This window comes from Nyctibius grandis, chromosome 3 (genome assembly GCF_013368605.1).
Source record: "Nyctibius grandis isolate bNycGra1 chromosome 3, bNycGra1.pri, whole genome shotgun sequence".
Lineage (NCBI taxonomy): Eukaryota > Metazoa > Chordata > Aves > Nyctibiiformes > Nyctibiidae > Nyctibius > Nyctibius grandis.
The window spans coordinates 5,443,230-5,468,090 of NC_090660.1; the positions used below are offsets into that span (position 1 = coordinate 5,443,230).

The following is a 24,861-nucleotide window of genomic DNA, read 5'->3' on the forward strand; positions in this document are numbered from 1 at the left end:
AAAAAACAAAAACCCATCACAAAACCAAACCCACAAACAATCCATGAGAAGCTCACAAAAAAAGGTTATTGGAGAATACAGGTTTTTGACTCTAAATGCCCTATTTCACTGCCATCGTTACAGAAATAATTACTAAGTGATGATGAAAGATGACAACAGTCTTGCTCATTAGGCAGAAAAGACTGGCAAGTTACCTTTTAGAATTAGTGCAATTCTTTTCTTACTAAAAGCAGGGGTCAGCTTCTACATATTGACAGTAAAGGCTTTTCACCCCAGTAATTCAGGAATGGTATTCTTCTTGTGATTTCTTGTTTCAATTAGCGGGCAATATTTGAATATATTTTAAGTACCAAGTGCAACACCAACATTACATGACTATTATGAAGAAGAGTCTAGGTCTTGACAAAGTCTGAAAAATATGAACCACCCTGAAATTTATTTTTCAAAAGTACACTGAAAATTAATTTTAAATGTGTTAATAAACTCAATTCAAATACTGTAAAGACACCTTAATATAATCAAAACCTAAAGTTAAAATATTTTTTTAAGATCTACATTAACAGATGATTCACTAAGAATGTGCAGGTGGTGAATAATTTGCTTATAAGAGTAGAACACAAGGATGTATATATGTATCTATATAAACATACAACCCCCCTCAAATTATACATTCCAAAAACAGGCAAAAAAGCCTCAACTGCTTCTCATTATACATGCTGTGATGATGATATCACATGATAACATGATCACATGTTATTCAACATTTTTTTCCTCTAGAGAAATGCCTGCGTTTGGAGGGGTCTCATTTACATTTATTCTATCAATTTTACCACACGACACAATAGTGGCATCCAACGTACAACTACACTCAGAAGCCATCTAGTGCAAGTCAGACAAAGCAACTTTGAAGCAAAGCATTTTAAGATTTGAAATTGGAAAAACATGAAAGTTACATTGACAGCTATTATGTCTCCAATGAAGTACTACAAACTTGTGTAATTCTTTGCTGGTAACAGTATTACCACTCCTGCAGTTTTAAAAGAGCTGTTCAGCAACTGTAGTAAAACTACAGAGTCCCAAACCGATGCATCCACCTATTTTAACACTTCCCATTCACTATTTCAACTACCACACCTTCATAAATCAGAATCCCAGCTCATCTCAACAAAACTAATTCTAGCCTCTTCTATTTTTTCGGTTGTTTTTACTACTTAAATGCATATCTACATCAGGACAATTAATACAAACTTGCTACTTCACTGCAGGTCCATTGGTATAGTTTTTATTCTGATGCTACCTGACTAGGTCAATACTGCAGCCCCTTCTTGCCACAGTTGGCCTGACCAACTTTTTAATAAAAGCTACCTGTGCCTTTTGTCACTAGAACTGTACATTGAGATAACTGGAAAGTGAGGTAAGTTTACACTAGCCTAGCAAATATACAGCCTTATTATTATTTAGGCTAATAAATAAAAAAATAGCTGATTAGCACATCACAATATACTGATAAACTGGGTGGGTTTAATCCATAGATTTTAACGCTACTCATATTTAAAGGGGTAGAAATTAAGGGACTGCAACATTCTTCTTTTAGTCAATAAATATTGGAGGTTTTTTTTAATCACTGCCTCCTCAACAGGAAGAAATGATTCCTGGTCAGCTGTATAGGAACTATCTTGTTCCATTTCTTAACTCACAAAGACTTTGAGAAAAGTATACACATCTATATTACAGACAGTGAAAATATACTCCATTCTTTCATATTACTAGCTGATGAAACAAAGATGCTTCTGATGCACCGAAAGCTTACATGAACAGCAGTCAAGAAAAAAATAACCCAACAGGCAGCAGATGTGTATTTCTTTGCTGATGACATCTAAAGATGTCCCAAAACTACCTAGAAGTTTTAGATGACCTAAAACATGCAGTTTTACTTTTGGATTTCATGGTTTTGATTTATCAGATATTTAGATTCCATGCAACTTCAAAAGGCCAACAATGAGGGCACCAAGCGTCAGGGTGCACGCAAAAAAACTTGTACTAGAAGCTAGTGGTGGCCTGTTAGCTCCTCTGTGGCAGCTAAGCAGTGGTACATCCCTATCCATTATAGCTATGTAAAACCAGGTAGCTTTGTGAAATACATACCAAAAGTTAGGCTAAGCTCTCTTACGCCTCCCATGACAAAGACATATAGGCTATGCACAGAGCAGTGACAGTGAATCATCAGATTCCAGTCCCTTAAGATAATTCGTTTGAATTCCATACAAAGTGAAACTGAACCATGAGAGGTGAAACCGGAGAAACCGAGAAAGAAAGCATTGCTGTAACTTTATAGCAAGACCACTATGAACTTTTCTGACACAAACGTTAAAAGTTTCTATTTAACATCTTTAATAGGCAAAGACTCAGTATCACCAACTCTTAAACAAGAAGTGAGACATGACACATTACATCAGAGGTTATTTGGCAGGTCCTCCTTTTAACAATTAAAAGCCATACGATCAAAAAGAAGCAAAAAAAGCCTTTAAAAAAGGCTTCTAAATTGTTTTAGGAAGAATCTTCCCTTTAATTTCAATTCTAATATCAGTTACATTGAAACCTGTAGGTTATACAAAAAACAGCTCAAAGCATGAATGAACTGTAACAGGAAAAGAGCTGATGGAAAACTCAACTCATTTACCTACCTGTCCTTGCTGCAATGAGATGTGTTGCTTTGTCAGGATCATCAGCACTCAGTACTAGATTCTTCACAATTTTAGCTCCAAGTGCTGTGGCATGGTAGTGTTCCCGTGTTTTCTCAATGGGGAAGTTTGTTGGGTAAAGACCGCTAAATATTATGGTTACATCTGCCAACACTTTACTTTTTAGTTCTGGTACTATTTTTCTGATGTCTGGAATTTCCTCAATCTCTTTTTTCAGGTATTTATCATACTTCGTGTAATAATCAGTGTGAACCCGCACAAGGATCTCTTCGAGGTATATTAAATGGTCATCATCATCTGTATCATCCTCCTCCTCTTCTTCCTCCATACTCTGGTCTAAGGACTCACCCATTGTAATTCCAGACTGTTCACTATTCTGAGATTCTGTTTCAGCTTCCTTCTTGTCCGCACACCCATTTCCTAAATCACAAAGGCTTTCCTGTTCACTTTCTTCTTGTGCTTCAAGATCAGTTTTGTCATGAATATTTTCACTAGGTAGAGATTGTGTGTCCCCAGAATGGTTCACCAGACCATCCTTTTTCTCACTTACATCAGTGCAACTCCCTTTCTGCAAATTTTCATCCTGCGGAGGTTGTTTGGATTTCTTCCAGCTTCTCTTTTCCTCATTCTCACTATCTGATACAGAAGTGGATGACTTTCTGGTATCCAATCCACCTTCACTTTCACTGTCACTAGACAGTTCAAAGTCCAAGTCATTCGTTGCCTTGTCTTGGGTTTGCTGCTTCTCTATCACTGTTCTATCAATTTCTTCTGAAGAAATCTGAGATTCTTTTGTATTTGTCAAATCATTAGTGACCTCACTGTCCATTTTATGATCAGTGCTATCATTTAAGGAGTCCTGGGCATTAACTTTATCACGAGAGTTCATATCCCAGTCAGATGTCTCACTGCTTACAGAAGTACTTCCATTTGCAGTGCAAATGTCCTTTGTAGCTTTCTTGAGACCATTACTTTGTTCTTCTACACATGTAACATTCTTTATTTCTTCAGTATCTTTTGCCAATGTCACTGCTGAATCCAGTGCCTCTGGTTTTGTAGAGTGGTTTGCTAAGACACAGGAAAGAAAGAAATAAAACATTTACATATTTTCTCAGGGGTTTTTTTTTTAAGCTTAATAAAAATTTAGTTTTCTTTTTCCTTAAACACACAGTTTACACACGCAGTTAGACTTCCGTTTGTTTAAGAAGTGACAACTACGCTTTTCAAAGTTGTTAAGATATTTTAGGTGTCAACAATTACTAGAAAGAACTGGCAAACCTAACAAACCTCACTTTTGCAAAGGAGCTGTGTAAGCAGTCTTTTTCTTTTTAAAAAAAAACATACAGGTCATATGTAATTATTTGTGAACTATGCAAACATTAAATGATTTATCTTGCAGCATGAGTTTTACAATTACATCTCAGGGCAATGAAACTACTGCAGAGAAGGAAAAAAAAAATTCAGGGCAGAATTCACTTCAGAAGGTCCAATCCAGAACCAGAACTACAAGAACTTCCTTTACGAACTTCCATTGCTTTCATATATTTCCTATTATTCATAAGCAAAATAACTGTATTTTAATAGTTGAAAAGATATACATGTTTTGGCAATACAAAGATGCTGTTTGAGGTTCATTTGAGACTCTGCTAGAATGCAAGTAAAGGGTAATAGACTCAGAGGCAGAAAAACAGTTTTAGGATGTGTCTTCAGATGTCTGCAGAAGCAGAGAGAGGCAAAGGAACTGTAGCAATTCAGAAATTTGCACAGACATTCATCAGGAACACTGGATGAAGTCACCCTACTTTGTCTCTCTTTTGTGTACATGTCCCTGCCCTGTAAGTAACAATACCAGTCAAGCGTAGAGATCCCACGTCCTAGTGTCCTGGTTCAGTTTGAGTATATTATTATTGTTTCTGCATTGGACATCTCCAGTGCAACGGGAAAAATTGTGATGTCACATATACAAAATTAAAAAAATCCCTTGGTTAAACTGGAAAAAAACCTGCAATTCTTTCTTAGCCACTGTCTTTCAAATACATTTTGTCCCCAAATTAATACTAACATAGCGATGTACACCTTCTAAATCCACTGTTTGTATTACACTGCTGAGCCCACTGAACACAAGGTTCTCGTGTCAAATGCCAGAACACCACATTCAATAGACGCTAAAAATCCCATGCTAATTTTATTAGCATGATTTAGTCAGGGAGGTAAGCAGAGATCAAAACATTCAGTTTCAGCAGTATGTTGATACCAGAGTTTATTAACTGTTGCTCCAAAGTGGGACAGGGAAGGGGACCGAAAAGGAGAAAAAAAGTTGGTTCCCTGATCACCCACAGAAAAGAAACTGCCTCGTTTTACATGGAAGGTGGGAAGAGTGAAACTGTCCTCCTCTACATTTTCTTGAACAATTTGATGTGTTGCCACATCAGCTCTCCAGCCATAACAGCCAAAAGGCTATTACCAGCACTCCACTTCTGCTGTGGTCACCCACCAAAAGGAAAGTTATCAACATGAACAGTCCAGTTTACTAAACGAACAGTTTACTAAACTACTTGCACTTGTGCTGCAGGAGCACTCTCTTGTCAACTACAATAGTCTAGGATTGCTCATCTGAGCGCAACAGTAATACTAGTAAGACCACCACAATGACTCACATCAATCATATCTGAAGAGTTGTAAAAGCAGCATAAAAATGATACAATTACCTTTCTTCTTCATTTGAATTTCTCTTGATCCAGGAGGTGCATTAATATCTCCTATCCCCTGAAAGTATACGTATTTCTTCACAGTTATCAAATTGGGTGCAAACTTCCAAACATCCTCTCTATCATCAATGATGCAAACCATGGAATCCCCACATGGGAAGAGATCTCTAAGAGACAAAGCAGTTGATAAAATGAATCCAGTTTTAGAAATTAATACTACCAATGAAAGTAGTTTCTGTTGACGTTTTGGTTTATTATGAGCATGTCTGCCAGATATGCTTATATATTAACTTACAAACTCCCCCCCCCATATTAAAATTACAGAGTTCAAAATACAATATTCAAACTAATTAAAGTTAATAAAAAAAGGAAACGGCTATTTTAAAATCTCTGTCCTAAAGGCTAGAAGTAGGAACCAACAAGCCTTTGCAAGAACAAAACATTTCAACATTTCAGTCTAGTTTTTACAGTTTATGTCAATGAATGGTCCAAAGACAACTATCCCATGGACAACACACCATCTATATATAGAAAAACTAGGAAAAGACACCAAATTTAAAGAGTGGACTCATTCAATCCAAGACAAAGCAAAAGTACTAATATTTATATCACTTAGCCGGAGGAGGTAGAGTACTTGAGATATAAACATGCATTTGAAAACAGAGCAAGAGAAGAAAAAAGCTTTTTGTTTGCTATGGTCAGATGGGGAGGGGGCAATGATTTTTAATCTGGATTTATGAAATACTGAACATATCTGTCTGTTAGAAAAAATCTTGGCTTTATACTCTGAAACAAATATCAGAACCTGAATTTAGACTAGAATATGAATTCAAGGCTCTAAATGACCTAATTTCAAGACACACTGCAGGACAGAAGCTGCTAGATGTATAGCACATTTGAAAGCCAGAACACTAGATGTTCAAATACCAGTTAATGTCAAACTGAGAATTTTGGTTTAATTAAAAAAAACCCACAACATACAAGTCATTATACAAGACCACAAGCCATAAAATGGAAATATGGTTATTACTAGAATAAAAAGTATAAGTAAAAACATCATGCCATTGCTTCACATTCTTACTGTTCTAGTACCACAGAACACATTAAGTAGATGAAATGCTGCAATACCCAACATCTCAGTTTTATTGAGATGGTGTTGATATTTAAGAGGCAGATAGGAAGGACTATAAACATGTTAAGTACAGGGGGAAAATATGCTAAATATAATAAAAATTACTGTCTCTTTGTTGTCCTGTTTTGTTTAATGCATAAGACCCACACACATACCTAAGATTCCCAGTTTTAGAAAATGGATCGATACATTCATCCCTTGACAATATCCGATGGGAAAAAAGCTTCTTTTCAGGGTCCAAAAATCCTTTTGAAAGAAGAAATTAAAAAGTTAATGTTCAAGATGTTTGTTCTTTGTTTATGTTTTATATACTTCATCTACTTCAATCTGTGCAACAGCAGTTTAACTAACAGACAATTTTAAGGTAAGAGATATTATATGGGGGAAAGGGTAAGCACAGTGGATCAAGTATTTGTAACTAATGCTGTGGGATTCATTTTAAAAATCCCTTCGCATTTTCTTTCAACATAGCAACAAAATTAAAATTAAAATAACTAAATTTGTGACAGCCAAATAAACTAGGCTGAAAGAGATACAGCAGGTGATAGATACACATGATTTTTGCAACTTACATTTATCTTTCTACAGGTGGTTCTTTAAAGCTAAATGCTCTCCTTAGCTCATTATGCCTAGGGACTGCAGAGAAGTCTCACAAGAGTCGGCAATGTGCTGCAATACTTAAGCACAACGGGCAAGTTAAGGGACGGTTTCAGCCGGAGCTCTTGCATTTGTAGGTTTTAAGTTGTACCTCTAACGAATACTTTAATACATTTCCATATAATTAATATATCCTGGGATTCCTAGAAATATTTAGGCTCAGTTGCAGTAACTTTTCTGACTGCACTCTTTAAAAAAAAAAAAGACAAACCAAAACATAACAGGAGAAGCTCTGCTAGCTGATCTAAAGCAGGATAAAATGCCATTATTTAGGAAAATGGTGACTTGGGTGTACAGACACACATGCACATGCTTCTGAACCTAGCCTCCAGTAATGAAGTTCATCTTCATGAGCAGATCACAGCCACATAATCGCTTAGAAAGAAACTGGCATTTTACATGCTAATCTGAATTTTCCATTTTACTGAATTGGCATTGAAGTTAGCATCAACTTCTCATTATTCTTACGAATAATAAACGGCAGTCAATACTCATCTGGAAAGAAGTTTTACTTCGTTTTAAATGGTGGCCATCTTACGGCCTGAACCAGAGTTCAGGCTCTAGACTCTAAGGACCAACTTTAGTTCAGAGTTCAGACTACAGACTCTAAGGACCAACTTTAATTTTCTTTCAAGGAGCTTTGAGTTTTGCACAGAACTCATGTTCAGCTCCTTTTAGAAATCCAGCTCCCAGGACTATGTTAAGTTGGGTCTTCAAAAACAGAGGGTGTCAACTAAAAAAAAAATCCATCATCACTTCCAAAAAGTTGATCCTGTATGTATTTAATATTAATATGTAATTGGAATAACTTAAAACCCATAAAAGCAAGAAAATTCCGAGTTAAGGACAGAGGTTCAACCTTAACTCACCCGACTATGCTTAAGAATTGCTGCAAACTCGTAGAATCATCCCCTGTAGTGAGACCCCTGCAGTACCTAGGCATAATGAATTGAGAGAATTAGCTACAAAGATTTATTGCCGTACACACAGATATTTTGACAAACTACAGAAGCTGTCACACAAGTTGCTGTTCTCCCCAACCAAATTCTCTTCTGCTGATGATCTGAATACAGAGGGACTCTCTACACTAAACTGGAGCGCACTGATTAAATGGCAAAACCACAATGAAGCACTCAGTTGCAGTGTTGTCTAGCTAAAACTGTAAGAAAAGGGAAGCTGAACTAAGCCCAAACACAGAAACCCTGACTGCCAGGGATTAGAGATGAGGTAGTGTTCTGGAGCTTTTCAATAATGCTTTGGTAAAGACTTATTAATTTTAATACTTTTGTCCCCTTGATAATTCACTAAAAATACACTGAAAATACAGCTCACCAGAGGTGCACCTGCAAAGATAAATGCCCATATTAAGAGAGTTGTGTCTTTCAAAGTTAAACTGCTTGAACAGATACATGGAAAACAGCACTGTTGTTTTTAAAGAAGTCCTTTACATGTCTTAAAATGTTTGGTTTCTTTTGGATGTTGCCTAGCCAATTGAATCAGTATAACAGACATAATCCTGGTGTTTTCGCATTTCAGGGAAATGGTAGATAACATTTAATTTGTCACACATCATTTGTTCTCTTCAATAGTATGCAACATTGTCTTTAAACCTTTGAAGAGGCTATATTGGTTATTCACTAACCTATTTAGCCATTCTACTCAGTGCAAGAGCAAACAAGGCGCCTAGTGGCTAGATCACATACTGTTAGTTAAAACATTACTTCTAATTGGTTTATGATTGGAAATAGAACATAAATCTGAACAAATAAAAACTTCACATTAAAAATAAGTAGATGCAGATATGCTCTCCAAGATAAAACCAAGTAAAGGCTAAGATTTATCTTCTTTATTAAAAAAAATAAAATCATTACTATACTGCTTTCAGTAACAAAAAGAACTGGGAAACCCTCATTAGGAAAAACTACCACCTTCAAAATAAAAATATTCTTGCAACCTACATATTGAAAGATTTAGAATTTGATGATAGTACACTGTTCGGATAGTAACCTACAATAATGAAGCTACAGGTTTCAAATGGATGATACCTACCAAAGTATTGGTGTTTTTTTCTTTAAGAAAAGTCAATACAGACCACCAAAAAACCATCCGTTAAGATGATGTCACTTTTCTGTGGGGGCATTTTGTTGCAAGTTTCTATGACTTTGGAGTAATGAAAAGGTCTATGTATAAACTCATCGAGTATACAGAAACAGCAAAAGTGTTTGAGATGTACTCTTCACTTTGTTTCATTTATTTATTTATTCCTATCCATTTCACACCACCATACCCTGAATAATTTTTATGATCAGTTAGCTGCCTTAGTGTTGATAATGAATTTTTTTTTAACAGAATATTTTTTATTGGAGAAATATCAGTTTGCACAAATCATTCCAGCAGAAGGATAAACGTTGATGAATTTCTCATTTTGCAAGCATGTTAAAAAAAACAAGCCTTTTGTAGAAGCCAAAACGATTGAAGACAAAGACTTGTTGTTTCAAATCAAAACGGAGCTTCCACTTATTCTCATAAATTAGACAAGTGCTAAGTATGCCTCTAAGTAGTTTCTTGAACAAACTGAAGACCCTATCATTACCCTTTGACTGCCATACTACGAGGGACTATTCAGTAGACTTACCTAGCAGAGACTATTCCCCCCTAGTTGTTTGTTTTCCACTATCGCAGACTGGCTCTTTGCACATACAGTCTTATCAAGCTGTGTTACCTGATCTTATGTAGACTCTCTTAGTAAAGCAAACTTGTAAACAAGACTTGTAAAGTTAAAAAAAAAAATCACAAGACGCAATGTTCAAAAGTAACTGACTTATTTTAGGGAAGTCTCAAATCTTAGAGGCAGATTGCGTTAAATAGCAATTCCTAGTAGAAGTGATATAACAGTAGGATCCAACATGAATTTGAAGAAGTCCTTTTAAAAATAAATCTAAAATTGAATTTCTGAAGAATCAGGTCACTCCAGTTCTACTTCAGGTCCTACTTTAGAATCTGGAAAGAGCTGTTGACCCAATCTTTCCATATCATTGGAGACCTTCAGACACTGGTGATTACATATACGCACATATTCTGTCAATTATTTATTGAAATACATACTGTAATAATCTTGCTGTAACAACCCATACATATGAATGCCCTCAACTTAGTCCTACTTTCTAAATCCCACTATAAATCTTAAGAGTGATTTCACATTACATTATTGTTGCCTAGTGGCCTCTGAACTCAAAATTCACAGTGGCATTGACTTTTACAACCAGCTGTAAGCTGACTTCAGTATTATTCAGTAGTCTTATGCAGAGTAAGAAAAAAAATTAAGTAACAATTGGTCAAAATAATTATATAGAAGAGAAATACTACAGGAAGGTCTAGATTATAAAATCCCAAACTCTTCTTCATAAATGTACTACAATACATCACTTTGTAAACGTGTCAAACTAAGAAAGCGTTTAGGATAAATGACTTCAGCAGACATAAATGGTGTTTACAAATATCAGCTAATCACACTTAACAGCCGACAGAAGTCAGTTGGGCTGAGAGAAAAGTACCAACAAGGTGTCATCTGTTTGTAAAATGAGGAAAAAGCCTTCCAGGACATGGAAGAAGCAGCTCAGAGTTCAGATTTCACAAAGAAATATATGATGTATATGGAGGACCTAAGAAAACAACCTCAACCTTTCTCTTATGAAAAAGATTCCCGGCATTTTATTACAAGTCCTTGTTTTATGTAACATAGGGATAATGGTAAAGTATCAAATTGACAGCTTTCTGTGAGAAATCATTTAACCAATACTGCCATCAAGTGTTCTCTATATGTATTAGCTATATATTTCTCTGTTAACTGCATCTTGGTTGCACAGGTGAGTATGTGGATCAAAGGCTGTATCAACTGTTTCTCCATACCAACAGATTTCAGCTGAAACTATCATCACTGTACAAGTAATCCACTAGTAGCTTGAATGCTTTTGATGAGGTTAGACAGCTTCAGGCAAAAATCCAAAAGTCTGGAGATGTCAGGAAGCAGCAACATCCTAATTTGCTCATTTGGTGGCTATTTCCTCTACAGAACAGATGGAGCAGCTCAAGTATGATGCCCACAAAGAGGCTTGTCACATTATAAGTATCAGTCTGTGCCAGCATGGGGACTGCAGGGTAGTCCAAATTTTATCTCAGAGATTAAAATGAGCAAAACACAGGACCAAATCACACATTGAGGGGAGATCAATCATTGGGAAAGGACTTACACATCATTAGTTAACTACCTCTGCAAGTCTTTCTTCTCCCTGGCTCTGAAGCTACACATCTTCTGACCTTAGGCCACATGCAGATTTTGGCACATAGATCCAAGTGAGGAAGATTGCCCACCCACTTTCTTACTACCAGGTATTTAGACCTAGTGTATAAGAAAACCATTCCCCTTTTGCTACACAAGAAATAACCACACTCTAAGAAGGACAGCACGGTACAAAAGTGCTAATGCATTAGAAGTACACAATGTATAATCCAACAGTGAGACTGGCAAAGCTTTAGGAAGATTCTTCAAACAACTCAGCCAATAAATACTGAGTAATGTAGAAATGTTCACTTGGATGGGCAGGACAGGACATGTCTCTCCTGAACTTTCTTTCAAGGAGAATTAGTTGGAGACCACAAATAGATATCGCTTTCTGAGTACAGAAGTCTCTTGTATTTGTCATTAAAAGCATCTTCTGTGTCTTATTTAACATTCATAAAGAGTTCTTTAATTAGACAATTCTTTTCTAAACTGTTCTAGACTATTTTGGAATCTTCCTTTCTTGCCAAGAAGTGGGATCATTGGGATAGCGTTGCTTGAGGCATTTGTGGCAACAGGACACAAAAAAAGCAGATGTGAAAGACAACAACAAAAAAAAAGCTAGGAGACATGTAACAGCAGCAAGGACAGTTTGACATGAAGAGTCATAACCTACAACATTGTTAATTATATTGTCTTAGTCTGACAGACAAAGTCAGAGGTGAAAATGCTCTTCTGTCAAGGAAGACTCAAGACAGGCTGAAAGCCAATTTTATAGCTTTAACACATGGTTGCACTCCTAACATGAATTTGACCCATATGCTTGCATAACAGGGTAGGTTTCTTTTATTCTTGTTGGAAAAAAAGAAAACATTTCAGCCAGTGACCTACACCATAGACTACTATTGCTATAATTTAAATGCAAGTTTTCAGTTACTAGGAGAAAATTTTTCCATGTGAAAATACTGCTAGATCTGTGCTTTTCCTCAAATAAGCACATCTCAGTTCCAGGGAACAAAAGACTGGTCTACATTGATTTATAGCAGCCAAACTTCCTCTGGCGAAAAGAAACAGTGGGGTGGCGGTGTCCCCCACAGGAAGAGATAAGTTCATGTTGCTGATTTTTATGGAACTGTTGCTTTAGATTTCTAATAGTGATGTTGCAGATCATTTTTAGAGCCCATCAGCATCATTTCTTACTTAATTCAATAGGAAGGCACTAGTTCTCATGCCACAGAGAATCTGATTCTCTAACCATCAGGGAAGCAAAAAAAAAAAAGCATGTCTGATGGGAAAAAAGAATTATTTCTAAAATTACAGGCCATAGAGGCATTGCCTTATAAATGAGCCAAGAATTCTGCTTACAGGACTATTTAGTAAGTGTTTTTGCACAAAATAAAGACAAATTCTTGAAAACAAGCACAGACAGAAAACTAGTTATGTGAGTATGAAGGCTGATTACATAAACATTGTGAGATGTAACATATTACTCACCTGCAATTGTATGTGCATACAGTCTGCTGCCAAAAGTAAAAACATGTAATTCATACAGCTTGGCAATCTTTTCCAGGAATTCCTTACAATGAGGACGCAAACGAGTATGCAACATAGGCTCACCTCGACCTAACTGGAAATGAAATATTCCCTAGAAGAAAAAGCATGTTTCATATTATCAAAATACCAAACAAAAATACCAGCATTCCAGAAGCACCCTCTTCCATCACTTCTACTACTTTTATTCAGTCTGACTAGGCTAAAGCAAGTTTTGGCCAGAAAGATTTTGTGGATGAATAAAATCCAAAGCACATTTTTGCTCTGTGCCAGGCAGTCCAACAGTAAGTTTTTCAAATGCAGGAAGCGGCACTGTTGAAAAGCTTATGATCAAGGTAACTTTCATTCAAATCTTGACTCACGGCAAACCAATCTGAAAAAAGCAACTTGAGAAATTTCTCATAAAGTTCAGGATCTCACCCCAATCATTACCACTCAGTGAGCTTCACTCAGATTAGTTTCAATACATATCAAGCTCAGCGAAAGACTCTGTTGGATGAAAAAATATTACGCCTATGAAAACATACCATCAGAGAGCAAACCAGGAAGGAAGTTTGCAGATAAAGATCCCAGTTAAAAAAAAAAAAATCTCAAAATCTTTTAAAAAAAAGTTATAAATGCATGGTTTGAAGCAAAAAGATGAAGACACAGTCTTTCAAATGCACGAGGTTTTTTAATCTGTAAGCTGAACATTTACTGTTCCCTTTCCTCTTAATGGCAAAGTACATTTACAGCTTGTTTTTTGCTAGCAGGTGTGAACACATGCTTAACCTCCTGGACACAAGAGCATGGCAAGAGGAAAGAAAGAGGAACTAAGTAACCGCAGTTTGCATGACACTGGAGTTTGAATTTGCATCTTCCTGTGCAAGACACTGTAGAAACTCCAACGTGCTTCGTGTTTTAAAGTTTCCAGATTGGAAATATTACAAGCCAAAAGTCCCTATCAGTTCAATGGCAAGTGTTTCATGAAGAAATTAAACAGCAATACTTGAACTCCCCCCCAAAACAATGGAACTGAAGAAAAAAAAAATCAGTATGCACATTAATGGAATGACAGATACAGTAACACACAGGATTACCCAAAAAGGGACTTCAAACAGTAATTCATTGTATTCACCTCAGAGCTGGAGGAAAAAATAGTCTCATTACTGAGTACTCAGCTTATGAATGGTAGAGGAAGGAAAGCAGAGATTAAAAATAGCTACCTGAAACATCTCACTTAAAAGTGACTGGGATGGAAAAGTGAAGGGAAGCATAAATGGAAGAAAGAAACCCGTCAATTTAAATGCAGAGGAAAAAAAAAGGAACACATTTCAGAAGACATTTCTCATTTTCTGCTATTCTTCAACTACAATTTTATCTAACCACAGAATGTTTTCTTAAAGAACCATGATTTAAATATTGTTAGACACATTCCTGTTGTTACTTTGGCTTGAAAGTTAACACCAAATACTTACCTTATTAGACATTTGTTGGCAGTGCTGTTCTGTAGTATGGATCAATGTCTGGTCCAAATCTACCATGAGCACCAGTTTTCGATTTCGATGTAGTCGCTGTTGATCTTCTCTTCCTAGCTGCTCAGCTTGCTGTAACAAAACATTCACAACTAAGCTTAGCTTAGAAGAAATAAATTAGGTTTATTGCCTTTTGTGTATTGTAAACTTGGGACGTTCTGCTACGAACTAATTGCTTAAGAAAAGATGCTTCAACATAACTGTAGTGATGGCAGCTTTGTCAGCGATTTTTCTGCAGGAAAAAAAAACCCTCCCAAAGTCTACTCTCAGATCTTTGTGACACTAGTAACTCTTCAAATTGATAAACCCAACACAACAACTTACAACTTTAGTAAGTAACTACCCAGTTAATTTAAGGCCAAGAGTCTTGAGAGGAAATAGCAGTAGCTTTGGGGTACACAAAGAAGTTCACTAGAAAACTGGTTGCTATATCCAGCAATTTTTGGTCAATTAGGTACAACATGCCTGACAACACTCGGCTGAGGATTAAACTGAAGCTGGTAATGACAGAAGTGATGGTAACTGTCAACCTCAGCTTAAAGACTATATGCCTTCAGACATAAATAGATCATGTGGTTCTATGTGGGCACTGATATCAAAGACCTTATACTCCCATAAACTGGAGTTGAAGTTTACTCCTCTTGAACATATTTACAAACATTCAAAGTACCATATCAAGCTCTGTGTTCACTTTAACCACTTCTGATAGCAAGCTGCAGTGTTATCCACCAGACTGCTAAACTTAAAAGCAAAGTTAAGGGTAGCATTATGAAGAAGCAAGAGTCCGGTGCAAACTGCAAATTGGTAAGGAAGATAAATAGAATGTTTTCTTAAAAATAAACATGCTTTTTCTTCCAAAGAAACTGAGGGATGAACAAGCATATTTTGATAACTCAGCTGAATGGAATATTTGAAAAAGAAGGAAATAAATTTAACATATAGGTAAGTTGCAAAAAACACCTAGCTTTACTATATCCAGTGGGACCAATTTCAAGGTGAAGGGTGAAGCCAGGCTTCAAAAACTCTGCAAGCTTTGAACACATTTCAGCTAGTGGAAACTGAACTTTCCACAAACTGCTCATTCTTAGAGACAAAAACATTAAAGTAACAAGTTTTCACACTGCTGTCACAGAAGTGCCATCTTTTCAGTGCACAGCTCTAAAAAAGCCACTATAAAACCTGATAACAATCAATCTGTATTAGGGTAAACACACAAAAACCCTGGGCTACTGATGCTCAACACCAAAATCCTCTTCAAAGGGAAGCCAAACTTTCTATGTGAAGTATATACAACATTGAAGAAACTCCTATAATTAAGCTTCTCAACTGTGGAGCTACAGTGAAAGGTACGAATAAAGCATGATGGTACTTACCTCAGAGCTAACTTTCAGTTCTGGGACACTGTGAACCATAGACACGGTTGCTGTGGATAATGGCACATTTTGCTTTCCATTCTTGCTTCGTATCCTAATCATGCAGGGAAAAGCAGCATTGAGAGAGAAATAGTTTAGTGAAAAGTTGAGCACACTGAAATCTGTAGTATCAAACTAGTCACCACCAAAAAACTATGATTAAAAAGAGCTATTTTGACTAATACATTCTTTTTTTATGCAAGTTACTGAACAAAATGGATAAAGAGCTCGAAGCAGCTCACCATATAAACCTTGCAAAAAGTCACTGTAACGAGTTATGCTTACATATAATTATTTCATGAAAAATGACACTAAGATGAAACAGACATCTATGTATTGACTGGCAAAAAGTCACTGTAACGAGTTATGCTTACATATAATTATTTCATGAAAAATGACACTAAGATGAAACAGACATCTATGTATTGACTGGCATTAGAAAGTTATAAAACAAGCATAACTACCAAACCATTCAAATTTAAAACTATTCCTTTCCTTTGTTTGCAATCACTCAGCATACAATTACCTACTTTTCTCCAAGTCAGACTAGGAAATAAATTTAAGCAAAAGATAGGTGAAGTTACACTTTACACATAGCAGAATGACTTACATGTGACCGCTGCTTCAAGAAAAGCACCCAAAAAAATCCCCATACACGCTCTTCCTTTTGGCACTAACAGAATGAGGTACTACATGCATGTACCTATATTTTATTTATGTGTATATTATACACACATACAGTCTTACTTATACACAGATCTGTATGATAGATGTATATAAAGAGAGATAAATACTAATATATACAGAATACATATCATCCTCTTTTATATATATATATATATATATATATAAATAAGAGAGTGTGTGTACACACACGAGTATGAAATTCCTTGAAAACTGACCAAGTAACCCCCCCATAGTGTCAGTATCACCAGCTTCCAGCTTACACAGATCAATTTGTCAGGAATTCTCAAATTTAATTTTAAAGACATTATTTATGGTTCACCAACATTCAAAATACTACCGTACAAAATTTGTCCTACGTGACACAGGCACATCTTTTAATTCTCCCAAGGACAAAATTTGGTATCAGATCTACAGCCAGAGTTAAACTTCACCCAGTTTTCACTTCATGACAAGCAAGTTCCTGAAGAAAAAAAGTCACTGAGCTGTGTTGAGGCAGACACAATCACAGACAGATACACTTTTACTGTACCATAGTGTTTGGCAGCACTGATACCCAGAAACGAAAGACAGATTATTTCATTTGGTCCAAAGTTTACATGCACATTTTAGCATCTTACATCCTTTGCTTCAGAGTTCAGAACACCTCTTATATATGACACTGAATGGTATTTTAAATGAGCCTTTAAAAAAGATGAACTGTTTTCAGACCATTTGTTGAATGAGCATAAGAATTGTTTAAGAGAAAGGATGCACCACTGACTAATACCCAACAAGCTGGCAGTGAACTGGCTGTACTCACTTTTCTTCAAGCAAGAAGAGCATTGATGCTTCTGAATCGTTTTCTGACATAGGCTCAGCAGACCTAACAGATTCTTACAGATGTATGAGCCATTTGGTATAAAATGAAGACATTACCTGAGGTAGAGGAGTATTAACTGAGAAAACTCAATTCACTGCATACTCTTAATTTATCTAGATTTTTAATGAAATAATAGCAGTATAGCAACATTTAGATGTGACTGTATTCAAACCTCAAATCAAGTATTCATTCAGGGCAGGCAAAGCCCTGTGCACTATTATCCTAACTTTTCGTTAGGTTTGGTTTTTTGCCAAATAATACTTGTTTACAAAACACTAACAGTCAACTTTGCATTAAAAGTTATAGCCAACCATTAACTGGGCTACACACTGAATAACATTTTCAATATTCAGCCCACTTGTGCTGGGCATTATGAGATAACGCTCACAAAATAATTCTAATAATGAGCTATGAATTAAAATGAAACCAAAGTATTTCCTTCCAAATGAAATGAGCATGCAACATTAATTTCCAAAATACAGGCTACTATACAGTCCATTTTGGAAAACAGCTGTTGAATGAATAATTTGACATGCATAAGAAATATTCCCTTTATCAACTGTATTAGCAATGAGACAGCGCAAGAGAATAAAATCATCTTTTGTATTGGCTTTCTTTTTGGCCTAAGGCTTAAATTTCTTTAGTTCCGTAGCAGAATATTTCACAAAACAACTGAAAACATTTCTGAAGCCTTAAATTGAAAGCAGTGGAGACAAGCTAGCTCCCACTCAGACACAGTACAAATGAAGCAAGGTCACATCAACGAGACAGATATTACCTCACAGCTATTTACACCTCCACTGATAAAACTCTCAGGTTTATTAAGTCACTGTTGACACACCTTACAACTCTCAACCTCAGTTATGAGTATATAAAAAGCAAAGCAGGATACACTGTGATAACAATTTATGTCTGCACACATGCTCTTTACACTTTCTACCTAAGGTAGTAAGCTACCCTACATTTATCTCCACAGAAAGAGAGCATGCACAGTTATTAAGCCATAAATTTGTAATGTTATCTGTAACTCCAGTACCCGTACGGCTTCTTATTCACCCATATTCCTAGTTATGAATCCCTTTAATGGCTCAAAGGAAATACAGTTCTAAACAATGTACCTGTGACTACAGTGACATATAAGGAGAAGGAGGGCACATATTTGAAAATTTCAGGGTGACAAAGCAAGTGCCTTGTGTAAATAGCAAAAGTAAATTAAGACACTTTGCAACAGTGGCACAGATCTTGCCTATCTCCTCTTCATGTTTTATCCTCAAGGAACACCAATTCCTAACTACAAGCAGCATTTTTTCAGTAAATAAATATACTTTATTAAATGATTACCCTATTAATAATGTGATCAAGAATTAATATATCCAGACCACTCAACTTTGAGCAACAATTTCATGAGCTAATCTTAACAGATATATATATTTGTTAAAAGCAAATGTGAAGAGTGCTTTATGCTGAAATTTAACTTTTAGAAGAAAAATTTTCCTCTAAATTTTCTCTCAATTTTCCTTATAGGAGCACTTTGAGTAGACCTACTTATGTTAGGCAATATGACTACTGTTTTCCCTCCCTACTAGTATCTACAACTTCAGTCACCCTTATAGGTACAATTCACAACTACCAAGACTCAGAACAGAGAAGCAAAGAAGTAAATGAGAGAACAAAGAGCTTGGATCCCTAATCACATGCAAGGAAAAGTTGGAAAAAAGAACTGAGAATACTTACTGAGTTAAGTCCTGGCCACATTCTGCACACAAGCCTTTCATAACAACAGGATGGCTGCATCCTTCCAGTCTCACCAAGACACCCCTGAAAAAGATGTAGTCATTCCATTTATTGCAGGTTGATTTCAGACACTTAATGACTGCAGATTGAAACAGTTCAAAAAATAATTTCTGGTTATGATTTGAATGCCAGCCCCCTAAGATATATGCTATTGCCCCAACACAGGGAAAAAGACACAGACTAAGTATTCAAATTATTCAATTTCACACCTTCAAAAGTCACCAAAATATATATTAATGTCAGTTTCTAACCTTAGTTTAGCAAAGTTCAGTGTATTTAAAAAAACAAGCATTATTTATCCAGAAACAGTTTACATTCAATTAGATACAACTCCCCACTAATATGCTACTGAGCTACACAGTAATGAAAAATCAAGATGCAAACTTTAGTTCTATACTCATGTCATCTTAGTTTATTATTTTCCTGTGTTATGGCAGAAGCATATATTGCTTCAGTCTTCTCACAAAAATATTTTAATTTTTGATCCTTAAGCCTTGGATTGCCATATTTTAAAATAAAGACATGCAAAAGGATATTGGATTCTTTCTTCCAAACAATGTCTAAAACAAACCAGAAATTAGAGCTTGAAATGCAGAGAAGCGTAACATTTACTATTCCAAACTTCTTAGAAGACAAAAGTCTGCTTTTCAGCTGAATGTTCCAACTGAAGTACTCCTTTGTTCAAATTCAGTTCTCAGAATTCAGGATCTTGAAAATACCCTCAATTTATTTTTTCTCAGTTACTTAAACAGTCATTACAAGAGACTTCTCCTGTTTTCTTCAATACAGTTGAAGGAGTTGATCTTTCAGACTAAGTTGTTTTTTTTTTAAAAAAAAAACCTCTAATACATAGATATAGTTCAGCTACTACCAAATTTCCTCAACTCTGTGACCATGAGCTGCAGCATCTAATATTTTAGAAAAATAAAAAAGTCAAGCAGCTAAAACCCCCCTCCAAATCCAAGCTCTTTTATATGTTGGTTGTAATGTTTTCTCTTTGGCTTCAAGGCTGTGCTGCAATAAGCAGGCAGCACCAGGAGAAAAACGGTTTCACATGCTCAAATCTCTCATTCATATATTTGACTATAAAGCATTTGGGAATTCCAAAAGGAAATCCACTTTCCAAAGGATGTCTGCAACTGCTTACTTCCAGTGTGTCGCTCATTTCTCAATGACCAGAAGGCTGATGACTCTACTAACAAAACTGCAGTTGATGCCCATGCTGAGGATTTTTTTCCTCTTTGAGAGTAAAAACTAGATTCAGGTCAGGTTTATTTGAAGAAAAGTCTTCACAAGCCATCATACTACGAGTACTCCCATTTACAAAAGTGCAGATCTATTCCCTTCTCACCGGCAGTTGGCATCTGCTTGGAAATTCCACCTCCTCTTCCTGTGTAGGCATTTTAGTTCTCCTTTTTCAAACACGGTATGTATTTCACAGAACACAAATAATAAATAGTCATTCTTGGTTTTGTACAAGAACTGCACAAGAGACAAGCTATTTTTGTGGCCCTTCACTACTGGCAATTCACTGTTTCACTGTTTAGTTCTCCTCTCATGCCCCTATGTTTGCACTACTTCAATTTGACTCTTCTCCCCTGCTTTGACAATATGCCTGTCTTGCTGTCTTTCACCTTGATTCACCACTAAGTTCACTCTTTTCAGGCTGCCAACTCACACTAAGGACCACATCAGAATTGCTCATCTTTAACCTGTGTTCAGCTTATGAACCTGAAATTACAGACACCTAAAAGGCAAAAATGACCCTGAAATACGAGCTACAGAAACGTGCACAGGAGTTTATAATGACTGAGTTGTTACCCCAATTTAATTGGTTTTCAATAGTTCAGGGAAAAGTCTTTTGATGCCATCTTAGAAGCCAAAATATCTTCAGGCATTCTCTACTTTGCATCCAAGGTAACGTCACACTCCAGGAATGAGACAGGAGTGGTTAGTATACTCCTGGGCTGAGGTAAGATTCAAATTAGGACATGTAAGAGTTTCCGTTCATGTACAGATACACATCAGCTTGTCCTTTTGATTTTAACAAAGGAGAGATCCTTATGAGAAAGTTAGAGTTATAAATTATTCATCAATATTGTTCCTAAACAGCACCTCTATACCTTGTCACATACCAAACAGGACCACTAAATATCAGTTCTGCCCCTGCACATTTAAACATGACCAGAACACCTAGTTTTATGATGCTTGCTGGAGATAAGAAGTATACGATACCAAGCCCTGTCATACCATTCTCTGCACTGATGTTTAACCCAAAGGACAGAGGAAGAACTCCAGAGCACCAGCAAACTTCTGAGCACTGTACAACCAAGCTGGTCAAGTTCCAAGTACAACTTGAAGTCAGGATCTTAAGCAGACTTCTCCCAGCGGAAAAACCCAAGCAACCCACATACTACTTAATGCTGCAGAAAGAAGGCCTGAGCTCTACTAAGGCTTAAGCATACTTAAATATTTTACTAATTTAAATTTAGCACATATGCTTTAATTACTAAAAAGGAATATACTGTGGAATAACTCAAGCAAAATGACTTTTGTGAATTTCAGAACTGGAAACGCTCCTTTTACTGGGATTTTTAAAGTTTAGTGGCCAAGATCCAAGACAATTATCAGACAAGAGCAAGTTGAATCAAAAGGTACATGTCTATTTTTAAATGGCTGCATACACCAAACAGGGGTTGAGGTTTCTGCTTGTTCTCTTCTCTTCTCTGGGTCAGGAGTGAAATCTGCTTAAAGAACAGAGCCACTCCCTACCCCATTACTAGAGAGAAAAATAAATCCCCCCCTCCCCCAAATCTGAAGAATTACAAGACATGCTACCGCTGGCAGCATTAACAGCATCTTCCTCTTTCTCCCCAAACTTCTCCAGGACCCACCGGGTGATAAGCAGAGCTCATTGGCTACTCTAACAATAACACTCCAAGGAAAAATGCCACAAAAGATGCACAAATCTTTTCAATTTTCACAAAATGTCACAACTGTGCAAGTCAGCCAGGCACTGGGGAGGAGCCGTGGGGCTGTGAAAGGCACACTTTTTTGGGGGGTAGCTGTGGAGGGTGTAGATCATCCCAACACCCACCCTGATAGCCAAAGGACTGCAACAGGACAGCAAACTGCCCATGAGGTTTCTTTTCAGTAAGAAAATACAATGGGATTTAAGTGAAACTTGAACAATTAAATAAGGAAACCCACTCTAGGATCTTATTCACATTCTTTCCAGATGTGCTTGTAAATAAGAAACAGAGACACCAGGTGTGCCATTATAGCAAAATTTTATTTTTGTTGCAATGATCATGGACAGGGACAAGCATTTACTAATGGCCTCAGGATGCAAACGACCATAAGCCCGTCACTGTTCTCCCAGCTCTTCCACACTTACACATTTTGCCTGTTTCTAAAACAAGTCTTGTAACAATATCTGCTTTCAATCAGCAGTATGGGAAAGAAAAAAAAAAAAAATCAGAAAGTTTTCATCAAATCAAATACGAGCATTTTGCTTTTATTAAGAGAGGAAGTCAATGCCTCTGCTAATTCTGAGGCTGGTCATCAGTGCTAACTCCATACGTAAGAACATTGTATCAAGCACAACCATGGCTGTGATTCCCAGCAGGGTAATTACAGCGGGAAAGCAGCATTAAGTTCTCACATCTATGCTACAATTTGCTGCTCCTCAGTTGTAGCAACCAGTTAGTGGACCACTGAAGTGAACCCACTACAAACAAAAAGCAATCCTCTAAAGGCTTTATTTTTTAACTCTGGTTTTCCAGAATGATCTAACACTTTCAGCAGCGAAGAACAACTGCAGCCAGCACAGGAGTTACAGGAGGACAGGAGCAAGAACTTCCTGAGGTAGCTTATCATGGAGGAGAACACCTACCTGCATGGGGCTCGGCCAGCTGCACCACATGAATACAACCACCACAAGCCAGGTTTACTGAAGAAAACTACGAAGAGCGGTGCCTTAAGGGTACTCAGCATAACAAGGTAACAGGTTATCTTAGTTATTCAGAACTAGGCTAACTGGAGCCTACGTTAGCCACGGCTTTCTATTACAGCTTGGCTCTGCTTCCAGAGGTGACGACTCTAATGGCCTGCTGCCAAAGAGAGGCAATGCCTGATTTCTTTTATTCCCCACCCTCCTGCTTCCTCTGAAATCCCACCCCTCCTTTGGCACTTCCAGAAAGGACCATTTCAGTACCTGGGGAGGTAGAACCACCTATATATAGCAAACTATAGAGATATAGCAAACTCATCCAGGTTTGCTGCTGGGTTTAGAGAGTCAAAGCAGCTGACAGGAGTCCAGCAGGGGTGACCGATGGGAAAAGATCAATGGTGCAAATGCTTTTACAAACAGGGCTAAGACTGGGGGAGGACAGAGGCAGCTTCAACAACCCACATTTTTTCCCCACAGTAACCAGGTTTCTTCATTAGCATTTATCTTACCTATCTGTTCGAGACTAGCTTGAACATCTTCATACCATGGAGACATACGTTTTATTAATTATATTAACAAAGTCTGTTTCAAGGAACCATGCACTGGCATGGAAAATATAGTGCAATTTTCCAAATGTGTGAATGGGAAAATAGACAAAAGTTACAAGACGAAGCCACTGGCCTGCACTCGCTTGTATCTCACTGGTATCTATCAAGACCCAAGAGATTGATGGGTTTCCTTAGATCAGTTTGGGATAAAGAAAGATATCAAATACCACAAGAGTCACATAATCCAAGTTGTCACTGTGATCACTTAAAGCCATTGTCCTCAATCTGATGCCATATGCCCTTGCAATTAGCATTAGAAGATGTAAAATTGTACTATTGCAGCCAAATGAGACTCCAGTGTACAAAAGCCCCTGCCCCAGTTCTGCAGCACACTCAAGAGGGTGTTATTGACAAATTGTCAAGGGGTAAAAGAACCAAATGAACACATCTCAGATCAATGAGCATTAATACCAACTACTACTGAATCAAAGAACAACAATATTGTTGATCTAGAACAAATAGGAGTACACAATCTTTTAGCTGTCATAAGACTAGCATGGCAGACAGATGAAGTCTGATTCAACTTAGAGCTTGCTTCTACAGTTTAGTTTACTGAAATTTGCGAAACACTGACATTTTTGTTAGCTTATACTAGAACAACATTTTGTGGTAAGTGGCTGCAGCATTTAGAACCACTACAAAGAGCCCTCAAGCCCAATTTACATCTTACCACAGCCTCTGTTACATAGGACTCCAGTTTCATAACAAGGATTTTTCAGAGCCTTAATCACCTTGAAATCACCATGAAAGAGTAATTCTTAGATACTTAACCATTGGATTTATTTAACCATCATCAATATCTGTGAAGAAGCAGAGAGTCCTCGAATAAATGATTAAAAATACCAAGGATGACAAGTATCACAGAATCACAGAATCAACCAGGTTGGAAGAGACCTCTGGGATCATCGAGTCCAACCACTGCCCTGACACCACCATGTCAACTAGACCATGGCACTAAGTGCCATGTCCAGTCTTTTCTTAAACACATCCAGAGATGGCGACTCCA

General features: G+C 36.9%; 1 protein-coding gene across 1 annotated transcript in view; it reads right to left on the reverse strand.

The window, feature by feature from the left end:
* The window catches only part of CTDP1 (CTD phosphatase subunit 1), a 114,223-nt gene that overhangs the window by 78,066 nt on the left and 11,296 nt on the right, over nt 1–24,861 (reverse strand). Inside the window, exons 2-8 of the mRNA XM_068396911.1 lie at nt 19,236–19,319; nt 15,917–16,010; nt 14,487–14,615; nt 12,973–13,123; nt 6,698–6,788; nt 5,411–5,577; nt 2,685–3,770 (exon numbers count right to left, since the gene is read on the reverse strand). Of these exons, the coding sequence (XP_068253012.1) occupies nt 2,685–3,770; nt 5,411–5,577; nt 6,698–6,788; nt 12,973–13,123; nt 14,487–14,615; nt 15,917–16,010; nt 19,236–19,276 (1,759 nt within the window). The 5' untranslated portion in view covers nt 19,277–19,319. The remainder of the gene's footprint in view (nt 1–2,684; nt 3,771–5,410; nt 5,578–6,697; nt 6,789–12,972; nt 13,124–14,486; nt 14,616–15,916; nt 16,011–19,235; nt 19,320–24,861) is intronic.